The sequence below is a fragment of the Macaca fascicularis genome, chromosome 15, assembly GCF_037993035.2.
Source record: "Macaca fascicularis isolate 582-1 chromosome 15, T2T-MFA8v1.1".
NCBI classification, from domain to species: Eukaryota; Metazoa; Chordata; class Mammalia; order Primates; family Cercopithecidae; genus Macaca; species Macaca fascicularis.
The window spans coordinates 93,304,831-93,318,064 of record NC_088389.1 but is presented as its reverse complement, the minus strand read 5'-3'; the positions used below and the strand labels follow the sequence as shown (position 1 = coordinate 93,318,064).

Below are 13,234 nucleotides of genomic sequence, written 5' to 3'. Positions count from 1 at the left end.
ATATACCATAAGCAGAAATGAGACTTTTCTATTATCATTGTAGTTCAATTTTGAAATGTAGCTTAGAAGTATTACAGAGATTTTACTTTTGGCTTCAGGCCCTTCATAAATTTGACCCTTGTAAAGATGTTTTAAATTAAGTAAATATATATACCATATACACAAAAAAGCATATATATTTTAAAACTAAAATCTTTATAAATTACCATCCAACGTAAGAAATAAGACATCACCAGTGCTGATGAAGCCTCCTGTTTACCCCTCTTCTTTGATACTCCCCTTTCTCCACCAGAGTATCACTAATCTGAAATTTGTATATATGAACTCTTCGTTGTATTTTTACCACAAATATATTTACTATTAATACTATATATCTACTATATATATATCAAATATGTATGTTTATATTTGCTATGCTTTTACACACACACACTTGTGTGTGTGTGTATATATATTTTATCTCTTAAATGTTATATACTGTTGACCGTTGAACAGCCCAGGGGTTAGAGGTACCAACCCCCCAACACATTTGAAAATTTGCGTGTAACTTTTGACTCCCCAAAGACTTTTAACTACTAATAACGTACTATTGAAACCTTACAATTAACACATACTTTCCATGTTATATATACTAATATTATATATTGTATTCTTACAATAAAGTAAGCTAGAGAAAAGATTATTAAGAAAATTATAAGGAAGAAATAATGTACTTACTATTGATTAAGTGGAAGTGGATCATCCTAAAAGTCTTCATTCTCACTGTGTTCATGTTGAGTAGGCTTGAGGAAAAGGAGGTATGTCAGGGGTGGCAGAGGCAGAAGAAAATACATGTATAAGTGGGCCTGTGCAGTTCAGATCCACATTGTTCAAGGGTTAACGGTATCCGCTATCCATATGGCTAAAGTTCATTCATTTTCAGTGCTGTATGGTATAGTATTATATTGCTACACCATATGTACTACAGCCATAGGCTATTTCCTTGTTTTGTTTTGTTTTGTTTTTTTGAGACCGAGTCTCGCTCTGTTGCCCAGGCTAGAGTGCAGTGGCGTGATCTCAGCTCACTGCAAGCTCTTCCTCCCGGGTTCACGCCATTCTCCTGCCTCAGCCTCCCGAGTAGCTGGGACTACAGGCGCCCGCCACCATGCCTGGCTAATTTTTTGTATTTTTATAGAGACGGGGTTTCACCGTGTTAGCCAGGATGGTCTTGATCTCCTGACCTCGTGATCTGCCCACCTCGGCCTCCCAAAGTGCTGGGATTACAGGCATGAGCCACCGCACCCAGCCGGCTATTTCCTTTTTTAAAAATTATACACGGTAGTACAATGGACATTGTCCGTATCTCTAGTAAACATTAGACAATAATTTCTGGGATATATCTGGAAGTGAAATTGCTAGATTAGAATATGCCTTTGTTCAAATTTATGAGATGACTGCAACTTATTGACAAAATGGTTTTGTTCTAGTTTACACTCCCACCAGCAGAACATAAGAGTTATATAATGCTTTTTCTATTTGTATTTGTCTTTTTTCACTAAAAGTTTTTTGTTGTTGTTTTCACAGTGGTTCTGTGCAGGTCTATACAATAGATAACAGCACTGGAGCCATGCTGCTATCTCATAAATTAGAGCTAACAGCAAAACAGTATCCTGGTGAGTCTTTTTAAAAAAAAAAAAAAAAAAAAAAAATTTTTAATGTACTGGTAATGCTATGTGAGCAGATGCTGATTTTAAGTTAAACAATACATGTCATGCTATAGGTCAAATATTGGGACTCTGGGTGTGTAAACTGGCTCAAGTCTGGAAATCAGTTGAGGGGCCGTGATTCTGTTTTGATAATTCAAATTAGTGTTTTGTCCATTCGACCTAGAAGTTTTCTGCTTGTGTAAATTAAGTAGGAATGCAATAAGCTTCCTATCAGTTTCACTTCCAGGAACACCGTGATTAATTAGCCAGTGCTGAGTTCTACACAAGTCAGACTATTTTGATTGCCGCTTTGCCTCTGCTGTCCATTATAGCAGCTACGCCCACCTTGCCTTTGATAATTGAGTGCCACTTGCCCCTGCTGCCTTGGGATCCAGTTATTCCCACTGTATTTAAATTTTGTAGTTGAGTGACTGAAGTTCCCACTGTTAGAGCTGACATACAGAGAAGTGCAATTATAGGGTTCTTCAAAGATGTAGGTGCTGCCCTTACAAATCTGTTTTGCAAGGCATCAGTCAAGGGTATATCTTTTGGACCCTCCCAGCTGGGATGAGTTAGGTCTAAAGTGATTAATCCACTCCACCTTCTGAATCTTCCTAAGCCTTTGGATCCCTTCCTCTACATTAAACCAAGGGAGATCAGCCATTTCCAGCTCACTCACAGTGGGCCATCTTTTAATCCATGTTTCAGCTAATCGAGCAAATAAACTATTAGAACCTTTTAACTCCCCGAGCTGCAGCTTTAAATGCATAGTCCCTACTTAGTGGGCCCAAATCAATAAATTCACCATGATCCAACTCTATTTTCCTTCCATCATTATCCCACAACCTTAATATCCATTCCTGTGCCTGTTCTCCAGATTTCTGTTTATATAAATTAGAAAACTTGAGCAGTTCCCATAGTGCACCTCCTCATGGGTCACACTCTCAACCTCACCTCTAGAGGCCCTCCAGGACTTTATTTATAGGTCTAGAAGCAAACAGAGGTGTTGGGGGTGGCTCCTGAGGAGAATCAACATCTTGCCTGGCAGCTGCCTCAGGGGAGGGCATCACTGTTGCCTCAGGCAGCACAGGGTTTATCTCCTCAGACAAATGTGGAAGGGCTAATGGCAGCATGGGTCCAGGAGGGGATGTTGCCACTATTGGGGATGGGGAAAGCTGTTTCTTCTGGCAAAAAAAGGCTCACCAGAGTTTACAAACTCAGTGAATGTAGCTTCATCAGGGTCCTCCCACACATCCGTTTTCCAAGTTGCAGAGTCCCATTCTTTTCCAGTCAATGCCCTCATTTTAACAGTAGACGCCTGGTGATGCAGGTGTATGCAGCTTTCGTTGCAGGTCAGCCACTCAAATGATAAGAGCTTGTCTTTGTGTTTCCACAATTTTAGCTCTTTCTCTATAGGAGATAAGACTCTCTTTCAGGGCAATCTTAGCAGATTTGAGGCTCCGTGTCTGCTTCTGGGAGATAGAATCCCTGAATTCATTTTCTTTCATCACTTTGTTCACTGAACTTAGGAGCAACCAACTAGCTTCATTATGTTCCTTGGTTCTTCACATATGGTCAAAGGTGTTATGTATAGAGTCACTAAACTCCTTGACTCTCACAAGCAATGAATCAGAAGTGCCAAATGCATTTATTTTGCATAATTCTCTAAACAGTTCATGTCAAGGACTGTCAGTGTTCTCCATACTATTACAAATAGAGTCCTTAGCATTTTGGGGTCTAATGATATTAGGCAGCCAATTCCAGAAACCCCAAAACCAGTGAAGGAACTCAATCCTTAATATTCTATTCCTCTAGAACCACTCCTGGTACCAATATCTGTATTAGTAAGGGTTCTATAGAGGGACAGAACTAATAGAATAGATACATACATATTTATAAAGGGGAGTTTATTAAGTATTAACTCACATGATCACAAGGTCCCACAGTAGTCCATCTGCAGGCTGAGGAGCAAGGAGAGCCAGTCCGAGTTCCAAAACTGAAGAACTTGGAGTCTGATGTTTGAGGGCGGGAAGCATCCAGCACACGAGAAATATGTAGACTGGGGGGCTAGGCCAGTCTCTATTTTCACATTTTTCTGCCTGCTTATATTCTAGTCACACTGGCAGCTGATTAGATTGTGCCCACCCCGATTGAGGGTGGGTCCACCTTTCCCAGCCCTGGGACTCAAATGTTAATCTCCTTTGGCAACACCCTCACAGACACACCCAGGATTGATACTTTGTATCCTTCAATTCAGTGAAGTTGACACTCAGTGTTAACTATCACAATTAGGATATTTAACTCTTCATGTTGACTTAGTGTTACCCACATTTATACCAGTATTTTTGCCCACCATATCTTTTACCAACTCATACCTTCTTCTTGAGACCATTTTCTGCCTGAAAAACCTCTCATACATCCTTTGGAATTTATTTTAATGAAGTTTTTTGAAGGTAAACTCTACTTTGGCGGAGTCTGAAATGTACTTATTTTGCCCCATGTGATTTAATTATAGTTTAACTTGGTATGCTGTTTTGGATTGGCAGTTATTTTTTTTTTATACATTGAAGAATTTGCTCTAGTGTCATTAGATTTCCATTGCAGCTATTGGGAGGTCATCTGTCAAGTTGTCTTCTCTTTTCAAGAGACTGGTCTTTATAGCTACCTTTCAGATCTTGTTTTTGTTTTTGGCTTTCTGCAGTTTTGCTGTGATGTGGAAGGTGAAGAATTTTGTTTGTTTTTCAAATCCTGCTTGAGACTCAGGCTTGCTGGATGAAGATGTATGTCTTTGAACTATTTCTGGAAAATTCTCAACCAATCTTTCTAAATATTGCCTCTCCCCTAATCTCTTTTTCTGGAACTCAGATATACATTATACTTTTTTCCATGTTTCTTAACCTAACTTAAAAATTTTTTTAATTTTGTTTCTCTAGATTGCATTCTAGAAATTTTTTCTCCATCTGGGTTTGCTGATCCTCTCCAGTTATGCCAAATATATTATTTGATCTGTCCATCAAGTTTTTAATTTGTTATTGTATTTTTTATTATTTAAAGGCTTATTTAGCTCTTTTTCCAATCTGTATGCATCCTGCTCCTTGTTTGAGTCTTCTCCTTTATTTCATTGGCTATGAAAAGCAGTTATTTTATATTCTGTGTCTGTCAATCCCAAAATCTGCAGCCTTTCTGTTTCTGCCATGTCTTGATCCTTTGGGTTCTTGCTCATTTGTGTATGTATTTTAGGATTTTTGACTGAGAGCTGATTGTTTTCCTTGAAGCGTTTTGTGTGTGTGTGTGTGTGTGTGTGTGTGTGTAACACTTTGAGAACTGGATAACATTTGAGTTTTTCCAGAGAGGATTTAAATGTCTTTGTTTCTGCTGGTCACTTGGGAGCACTACATCAATCTCTAACCCTTTGCATTGTATTCTCTGTGTGAACCACATTACATTGTACAAATTACAAATCAGAGTGAGGGTTTGTGGCTTCAGATTATCAAGGGAGTGTTGTTTTCCATAGAGTTCCACTGATGAAACATGAAAGTGTTCCTTGCTAATTCTTTTCCTATATGGCAGAGGCTTTTTTCTCATTCTTTCTTATACCACGGATATAGTCCAGTGTAGTCCCAGCTTTACATGGGTATCTTTTGTAAGATTACCTGCCTTAGGCAAGCTCTGAGCTTTAGAGTCATCAGAGGTAGAAGTCAAGGTCTCCAGGGTTTGGCAGAAAAATTCAGGGAACAAGCACTTTGTCTCAGTATTTTTGGTTGTTTTGAGGATTTAAGTATTCTATTCAACATCTTAGTTTTTTCAGTGTGGAAGTCATTCAGGGTGTCATTTGCTGTACTTCCAAAAACAGAAATTTGCTCCTTATTTTTTTTAATCATCCTTACTGTGTAGCCTTTTTTAAGGTCTGCATATGTTTTTTCCTAAAGACAGCTTTTACTGTAACCTTATCCCTGTTTTACAGAAATTGATCTATACAAAACCAAAGACTTTTAAGATTACACAGTTGTAAGTTAATCAAGCTAATAGTGGCTAGAAACAGCTTTCACTTCTTACAAATCACCTGTGCACTGAGTTTGTTCTGCTTAGATCAGGACAAAACTAATGGCCTTACTAATTTTAAGTAGTCCTAAATGAGCAGGATTTATTTTTTGAAGCAGTCTTGCCTTTCTGCTCATTTAGATTTGAAAATATAGACTATGTAGGAAAAAAAAAAAGTATTTCTGAAGCAACTATTTATTTTCAACTCTTCTCACTATTTCTTAACAGACATTTGGAATAAAACAGGAGCTGTTAAATTGATGAGATGGTCTCCTGACAATAGTGTTGTAATAGTGACCTGGGAATATGGAGGCCTTTCTTTATGGAGTGTGTTTGGAGCACAGCTGATTTGTACACTTGGAGGAGATTTTGCGTAAGTCAAAAAAGACAATTTTTAGATAAGATAACTCCATTATTTCTCACAATGCATGCATACCAAAACCTTGTATCAGAACTTCCCTTTGTGCCTTGACTCTTACCTTAAAACAGTTTGCAAAGTTCATAATCTGTTCAGAATATATTGATTCTCTGAACACTCATTTTTTAAAAAAATTACATCTCATTCCATAAAAATGTATTTATTTTTTTGAACCCCTATTGTGTATATGACAGCATGTTAGACACAAAGAATCTGACATGAGGTTCAGTTCTGACGAAATGACCACACCTTTAAAAGCTGCATGACTCTGGCAAGAAGTCACTTGGACCTCGGAAAATGTGGCTGAGAGATACATACACCTAGGTGTATTAACCCACAGTTTTGTATTTCATGCATTATTATGTGTTTCTATTTTGAAGGAGCAAACTCTGTTTGATTTTTTTTAAAAAAAACACTAAATTTTATGTGCATTATGTGTAATTGGAAGGCTGTATTATATTTGGTTTCTGTTCTGTTTCAGTTATAGGTCTGATGGCACCAAAAAAGATCCCCTTAAGATCAACTCTATGGTAAGTACTTTCTATAAAAAAAATTGGCATGGTATTTAAAAAAGCTTGGATTTTTCTTCCCTTTTTTCGGTCATTTTTATTTATTTAATTTTTTGAGACAGGGTCTTGTGCTGTCACCCAGGCTGGAGAGCAGTGGCAGATCATAGCTCACTGCAGCCTCTCTAAGCGATCCTCCTGCCTCAAGCTTCCAAAGCTGAGACTACAGGCACGCCACTATCCACAATTTTTTTGACTTTTAGTAGAGATGGGGTCTTGCCATGTTGCCCAGGCTGGCCCTTTTTTCACTCATGTTGATCTGACAAAATCACAAAACTATTTTGGTCTCAGAAGACTCTTCTTTATACAGTTCTTGCTTGATGAAAGTTTTCTTTTTTTTTAATTGGAAGGCTGCCTGGTTTTCAGTATTTGTGTTTTGTTTAGATGTGGCTAGCAAACGCCTATCATCTCTATGATGATAATGACTGTTCAGATGAGGCCTTTTTTGTATGTGTCTTCTCATGGCCTGCTTGCTTTTAACATGAGGTAAAATGCTCATTGGGTATTTTTCCTGGAGGATATGCACTTGTGCATTACTTGAGGATATCTGTATCTATATATATGTATACAGTGCATTGAGCATATTTTTAAAACTTTACATAGATGTAAAGTGCTTGGGACCAGAAGTGTTTCAAATTTTGGAACTTTTTGGATTTTGGAATATTTGCAAATACATTTTGGGGATGGGACTCAAGTCTGAACACAGAATTTACTTATGTTTTATATATACCTTATGCACATAGAGTGAAGGTAATGTAATATATTTTTAATAATTTTGTGCATAAAACAAAATTTTGACTGTAGCTCATCACATGAAGTCAGGTGTGGAATTTTTTACTGTGGTGTCATATCAGCCCTCAAAAAGTTTCAGCTATTGGAGCATTTCAGACTTTTGGATTAGCGAGGCTCAACTTGTATTTTTATTTTTTACCTAGAGTTTCTGTAGAAAACAAAGAGATATAACCCCTGTCTTTACATAACAAGTTTTTCTTGCTGTAGCCCCTCTGCGTACCATCCTTTTTAACTTAGTGACTATGAGGCTTGTCGCTTCCCTTCTCTCTTGCTCCACAGAGGAAGACATTTTTCTGATCTTGAGTTTCTTGTAGAATTAAAACCACCATGGTTGCCTAAAATAGTGGTTCCCAACCTTTCACCACCAAGGACCCCTTCTGATGTCTTTGCCCACCTCCATAGTTTAAAATAAGTTTTTAGCCACATATTTTTATAAATGCCAGTCAGCCTTCTGAATGGCATGCAACAGCCAGTGTTGTCTGTCTCACTAAGTTGATATTTCAGCCACAAACTAAGAGTCTAAGCATTTTAGTTAAAACTTTATGCAGCTTTATCATAGGAAAACATAAAAGTTCTATTAAACTTTTGAAATTTTGCAACAATTCATGGCTACCCCTGTCCCTTTACCATTTTCTTGGCTTGAAGATTGAGAATCACTAATCTTTAAAAATACTCTCATGGAGTCTAGTTACAGAATATTAAAACTGAATGGTTCTGGAGGAATTTATTTGAACCTTCTCATTTTACAGAGGAAGAAACTTATATCCTGAGAAACCAGACAGCTTGGCCAAGGTAATATATACAAAAAGCCAAGCTATAATGAAAACTCTAGTGTCACAGCTTCCAATCCAATGTTTTTTGCTCCATACAAAACTGCATCTGTTGTAGGGGCTTCTTTGCCAGGCTTCTGCTAGGTAACCTGGGGTGTCTTCTGTAAGGAATTTCTTTGTATTTGAGAGGCAGCTAAATTAAAGCAATGGAGAAATTACAGAGCACAGTAGGTATTTTTAGGATTAAGACCCTGAAACTGGCATTAAGAATGATAGGTAATGTTTCCACTTCTGTAGATAGAGAGCAGTGATGGTGGTTTCCTCTGGAGTTAGTTAACAGGGAACTGAAGATGTGATTCTTGTCTGTGTTATCACGGTTTCTCCAGCCTTCAGAAGTCATTAATAATGCTATCATTGGCTATTTCAGAATTTGAATAATTGAAGCTAGAAAGGGATACAAAAGCCTTTTATTGCTCTGACTTTTTTTCTCCCTCTTCTCTCTAAGAGCTGGGGTGCAGAAGGCTATCACCTATGGGTAATCAGCGGATTTGGTTCTCAAAACACTGAAATTGAGTCTGACCTCAGGAGTGTAGTTAAACAGCCCAGCATCCTGTTATTTCAGTTTATTAAGAGTGTACTCACTGTAAACCCTTGTATGGTAAGTATATTTAAAGCTCTAATTTTTTAGTGTCTTTTATGTTAGAAGTTCAGACCCTTCTTTATGACATACATATGGTGTATACTTCTAAAATTGGCATATTATCTTCTTTTCTATGATTCTTGTGTTTCTTTTTAATTTATATTAAATTTATACCAAAATTTTATTTCTCAATGGGTTGTGTTTCTTTGGTCCTATTCTTTCAAAAGGATCATAAGCAATTTGACAGAAAGCACTGTTTATATATTTATTTAAATAATTTGAGTAATTTAGTCTTTATCTGAATAGCATTTCCCAAAGCGTGTTCCTCTAGGCACTACTTATGAGAGATATTAGTAGCAATTCCACAGGATTTTCCAAAAGTTTTGTTTCCATATAAGTGTCAAATAAAGGTAAAACAAAATTGTAGAGATTTATTTATTTTAGGACTCCAGAGTCTTAAATATGCTAATGTGCATCATGAAAATCCAGGAGGTGGTATATAAAAAACAGTGTTCCCCATGCTTATTTAACTGTGACTTTTTAAGAAACAGCTTGAAGAAAGTATGTCTGAGGACTTACTTTTAGAAACACCGCCTCAAACACTGCGTCTTGTATTTCTAGCTGAAATAGTGTATACTAATATTATTATATATTGCTAATATACAGTAATGGTATATGTTACATGTTAAAAATGCATATCTTAATATCTACCATCAATGGCTTTTTAATGGATATTTGGTACAACAGATTTCTAATTAAAGTTTACAACACATCCAGAAAGAATGTGAAAATAGCCTGAATCTCAGATCCATTATTCCACTTGAAGATTAAGGATCCCCAGAAAAGAAAAGAACATTTCTCCCTCCCTTCCCCATCCCAAATAATAATTTAAAAGCACCCTTGAGTTTTATGTCAAACCAGCATTTGGACTAAAATGGAAAGGCGATAAGGGTAGGTGCTGCTTTGTCTGATCTGAATAGTTAATGAGTCTACTCACCTTTGAGAACACTGACTTTCTAGTTGAAAACTCATAGTCACTAAGATCACTATTCTTTCTAGTTATAACAGTGCATGAGATTATTGTGTAGTCTTTGTCCTCTGTGAAGAAAATCAACATCGAGATATATGTACATTTCCTATAATAAAACTAAATCGATGTGTTTTCTCCTACGTAATATTGAGTTGTTTTTATTTGCTTTCTTCCTTTGCCCTCTCGTTCCTCTTACCCTCATTTAGAGTAACCAAGAGCAGGTGTTGCTTCAGGGCGAGGACCGCTTGTACTTGAACTGTGGAGAGGCTTCACAAACCCAGAATCCTAGGAGTTCTTCAACACACTCTGAGCATAAGCCCAGTCGAGAAAAGAGCCCATTTGCAGATGGAGGTTTAGAGTCTCAGGGATTAAGCACTTTACTTGGACATCGGCATTGGCATGTTGTACAGGTAAATCTTTAATTACTGATTATAAGAGACTTATTCTTTGGTAGAATATCACCTGGAACAGATTATTAAATATTTCATCTTTTAACTTCAGGCAACTGAGAATCCTTTTAACCATTTTGTCATGTCCCTCTTCTGCTTTTCTGTGTTCTTGTCCTCTTGTCTTCTCCCTCCTTTCTTTCCATTGGCGTAGAGTGTATCCCCACCTGCTTCAAGTCCATTAATAATGTCAAGAACTAGAAGTTCGTTTTGCCTTCTCATTGAGAACTATTTATTTTATTTTTAGCCTCTTTTTTGTATAAATTTAGCTGTACGGATTTGCACAGGCAAAACAAAGTGTAATAATCTCACGGAAAGTGGAACATCAACTAGTATTCTGTGCAGCTGACCTTACAATCCTAATGGGGCCACGTTGAGGTTAATCACGTGACTTTGGACCCTAATTGCAGACTTGTGATCAGTAGAGAGCTTTATTGTTAATAATTTTATTAGCTAATCTCATTCCAAATTATTTATTCATTCTGATATCACTGTTAAATTAACAGTGTCTTACAGTAATTCTGATAAACTGACATTTAACATAGAAATCAATTCTGAATTTTGATACCAAGTAAAATAATTTTGGGGAAACCAGTAAGTTGAAGTTTCTTAAAAGAAACTTGCATACATAATTTCAGTGTCCTGAGTATTTTCTTTCCCCTTTTGATAGCAAAATATTTTAGGTACATTAAAGCCCACTCTTAGTTTCTTTTAGTCAGTTTCTATTTCCATAATTCTTTGCCTTACTTTGACTCTGTATGTTTACCCTACTAGCCTACTTCAGCTCCCATGTTATTTTCAGTTGGCTTTGAGTGAAGATAATGAGGGACAAAAAAATGGTCATGTGAAAGAAAGGTTGAAGGATTATCTCCTACATTGACATGTGGTATACACTAAAAGAAAATGTACTTACATTAATAAAAACTCATAGAATCAAACAATGTACATACCATTTTATAATTAGTAACAATTTTTAAATAAAACTGCATTAGCTACTTCCTTGACTAAAATTTTCCACTGCTCCCTTCTCTCCTATAGCCATTTCTCTGCTATTTTCATTTCCCCATACTTTGAACTATTCATTCTACACTGACCTAGCATCAATGCCAGTTCTGCCTAGCCAGGTCTGTGTTACCAGAGAGCCAAGTAGAGCAGAGGATCAAAGAAGGTAGGTCTGGAACTAAAAAATCGATCAGGCAATAACAAAAATTGAATTTCCTTCCAGCTCAAAAACTCAGTGATTCTGTGATTCTTAAGCATCTATGAAGTATCCCATATAAGAGAAACATTTTAACACTGATTTTAGGACTGGGTACCAGCAAGATTCTACTGTTATTCTATTCTTTCGATAGCTAAAGATATTTAGACAGATGAACTTTTAAAACCTGAGTTTACCTAGTTTACCAGTTTCCTTAAAAATAACATAAATAATGCCACATTAATTGTTTTGTACTGCCAAAACAATTATAATGAGCTCATAGAATTTTTCAAGCTGGAAGGACCTTAGAGATTATCATAAAGTCCAACTGGATTTGATACATGTGGTAACTGAGGATCAGGGAAGTTATATGACTTGTCCAGTTCACCCAGCAGAGTAGTGGCAGACTTATCTTTATCATGACTCTATGTTAAAGTAACAATCTAATGTATTTTAAAACCAAGGTACTGAGTATTAAATCACATAATACACTACTGACTTTGAGCTAAAACTTAGAATTTGCCTGTTTGGCAGTTTGCACTGGAGTTGCCCTATATTTTGCTGGCACTCCAGCTATGTGATTCAGTGCAGTTATGGTGGTGGTGTATAGGGCAGTATACAGTGTCTGTCTAATGCTAAACCTTTACGTTCTAGGCTTTTTAGCCATTTATCATGACTCCCTGAAGAAACATAGTTGCCTGGTTTAATTTACCCTACAGTATTATCCTTTTTTCTAAGATAAGTGACCACATCCTCTGTCAAAGTTGATTTTGTTTGCATGATTTATTCTTTGTATGCTTCTTGTGTAGCTTAGATGAACTCCAACTAATTCTGCTGCCTGTTCTGTTTCTCATTTAGAATACTAGTTTTTTGTTTGTTTGTTTAAACCTGCTATCTGATACTCCTTAGCTTCCAGACTGGAAAATTCTATGTTACTTAGGATTTTTCTTTAACTAAAACAAAACAAATACATACTTGTCAGAAGCAGGATTGGTAGCTGGCAGTAAAGGCGGTGCTTTTTTTTGAGATCGAGTTTGTTCTTTGTTGCCCAGGCTGGAGTGCAGTGGCGCGATCTTATCTCACTGCAACCTCCGCCTCCAGGGTTCAAGCGATTCTGCTGTCTCAGCCTCCCGAGTAGCTGGGATTACAGGCACCTGCCACCACGCCCGGCTAATTTTTGTATTTTTAGTAGAGACAGGGTTTCACCATGTTGGCCAGGCTGGTCTCGAACTCCTGACCTTGTGATCCACCTGCCTTGGCCTCTCAAAGCGCTGGGATTACAGGCATGAGTCACTGCACCCAGCCAAAGCAAGCACCAGCCAAGGTGCTTTTTAAAAAGTTTTTTCTTACTTAGAAATTTTAAAACTTTTGAAAGTCATTTGTTGACATATGGGGCACAAACTTCCGAAATTTTACAAAACACAAACCTTCTAGTTTTAGGCCATGTCCCTTCTAAGACTGCCATTTATTTTAATGGTCAGTATTTTGTATGATGTAAACATTTACTTCTGAAAGGTACATAAATCTATTATCCAGTGTTCTGAGGGTGTTGGTTTGATAGTTAGCTTGGCTGTTTAGAAAGAATAAGCTTCACAAAATGTGGGAGATAAGCACCTACAGGGTATCAGGCACTAAGTTAGGGATTTCA

At 37.1% G+C, this 13,234-nt stretch overlaps 1 protein-coding gene across 7 annotated transcripts in view; it reads left to right on the top strand.

The window, feature by feature from the left end:
- The window catches only part of RIC1 (RIC1 homolog, RAB6A GEF complex partner 1), a 153,489-nt gene that overhangs the window by 114,606 nt on the left and 25,649 nt on the right, over positions 1-13,234 (top strand). For 5 of the 7 annotated variants that reach the window (XM_074017525.1, XM_015437202.3, XM_005581784.4 and 2 more), the window contains 5 exons: positions 1,564-1,652; positions 5,955-6,099; positions 6,626-6,674; positions 8,778-8,930; positions 10,149-10,352. In XM_074017525.1, coding sequence (XP_073873626.1) covers positions 1,564-1,652; positions 5,955-6,099; positions 6,626-6,674; positions 8,778-8,930; positions 10,149-10,352 — 640 coding nt within the window. The remainder of the gene's footprint in view (positions 1-1,563; positions 1,653-5,954; positions 6,100-6,625; positions 6,675-8,777; positions 8,931-10,148; positions 10,353-13,234) is intronic. The other 2 variants (XM_074017527.1, XM_074017526.1) reach the window with 1 other exon arrangement.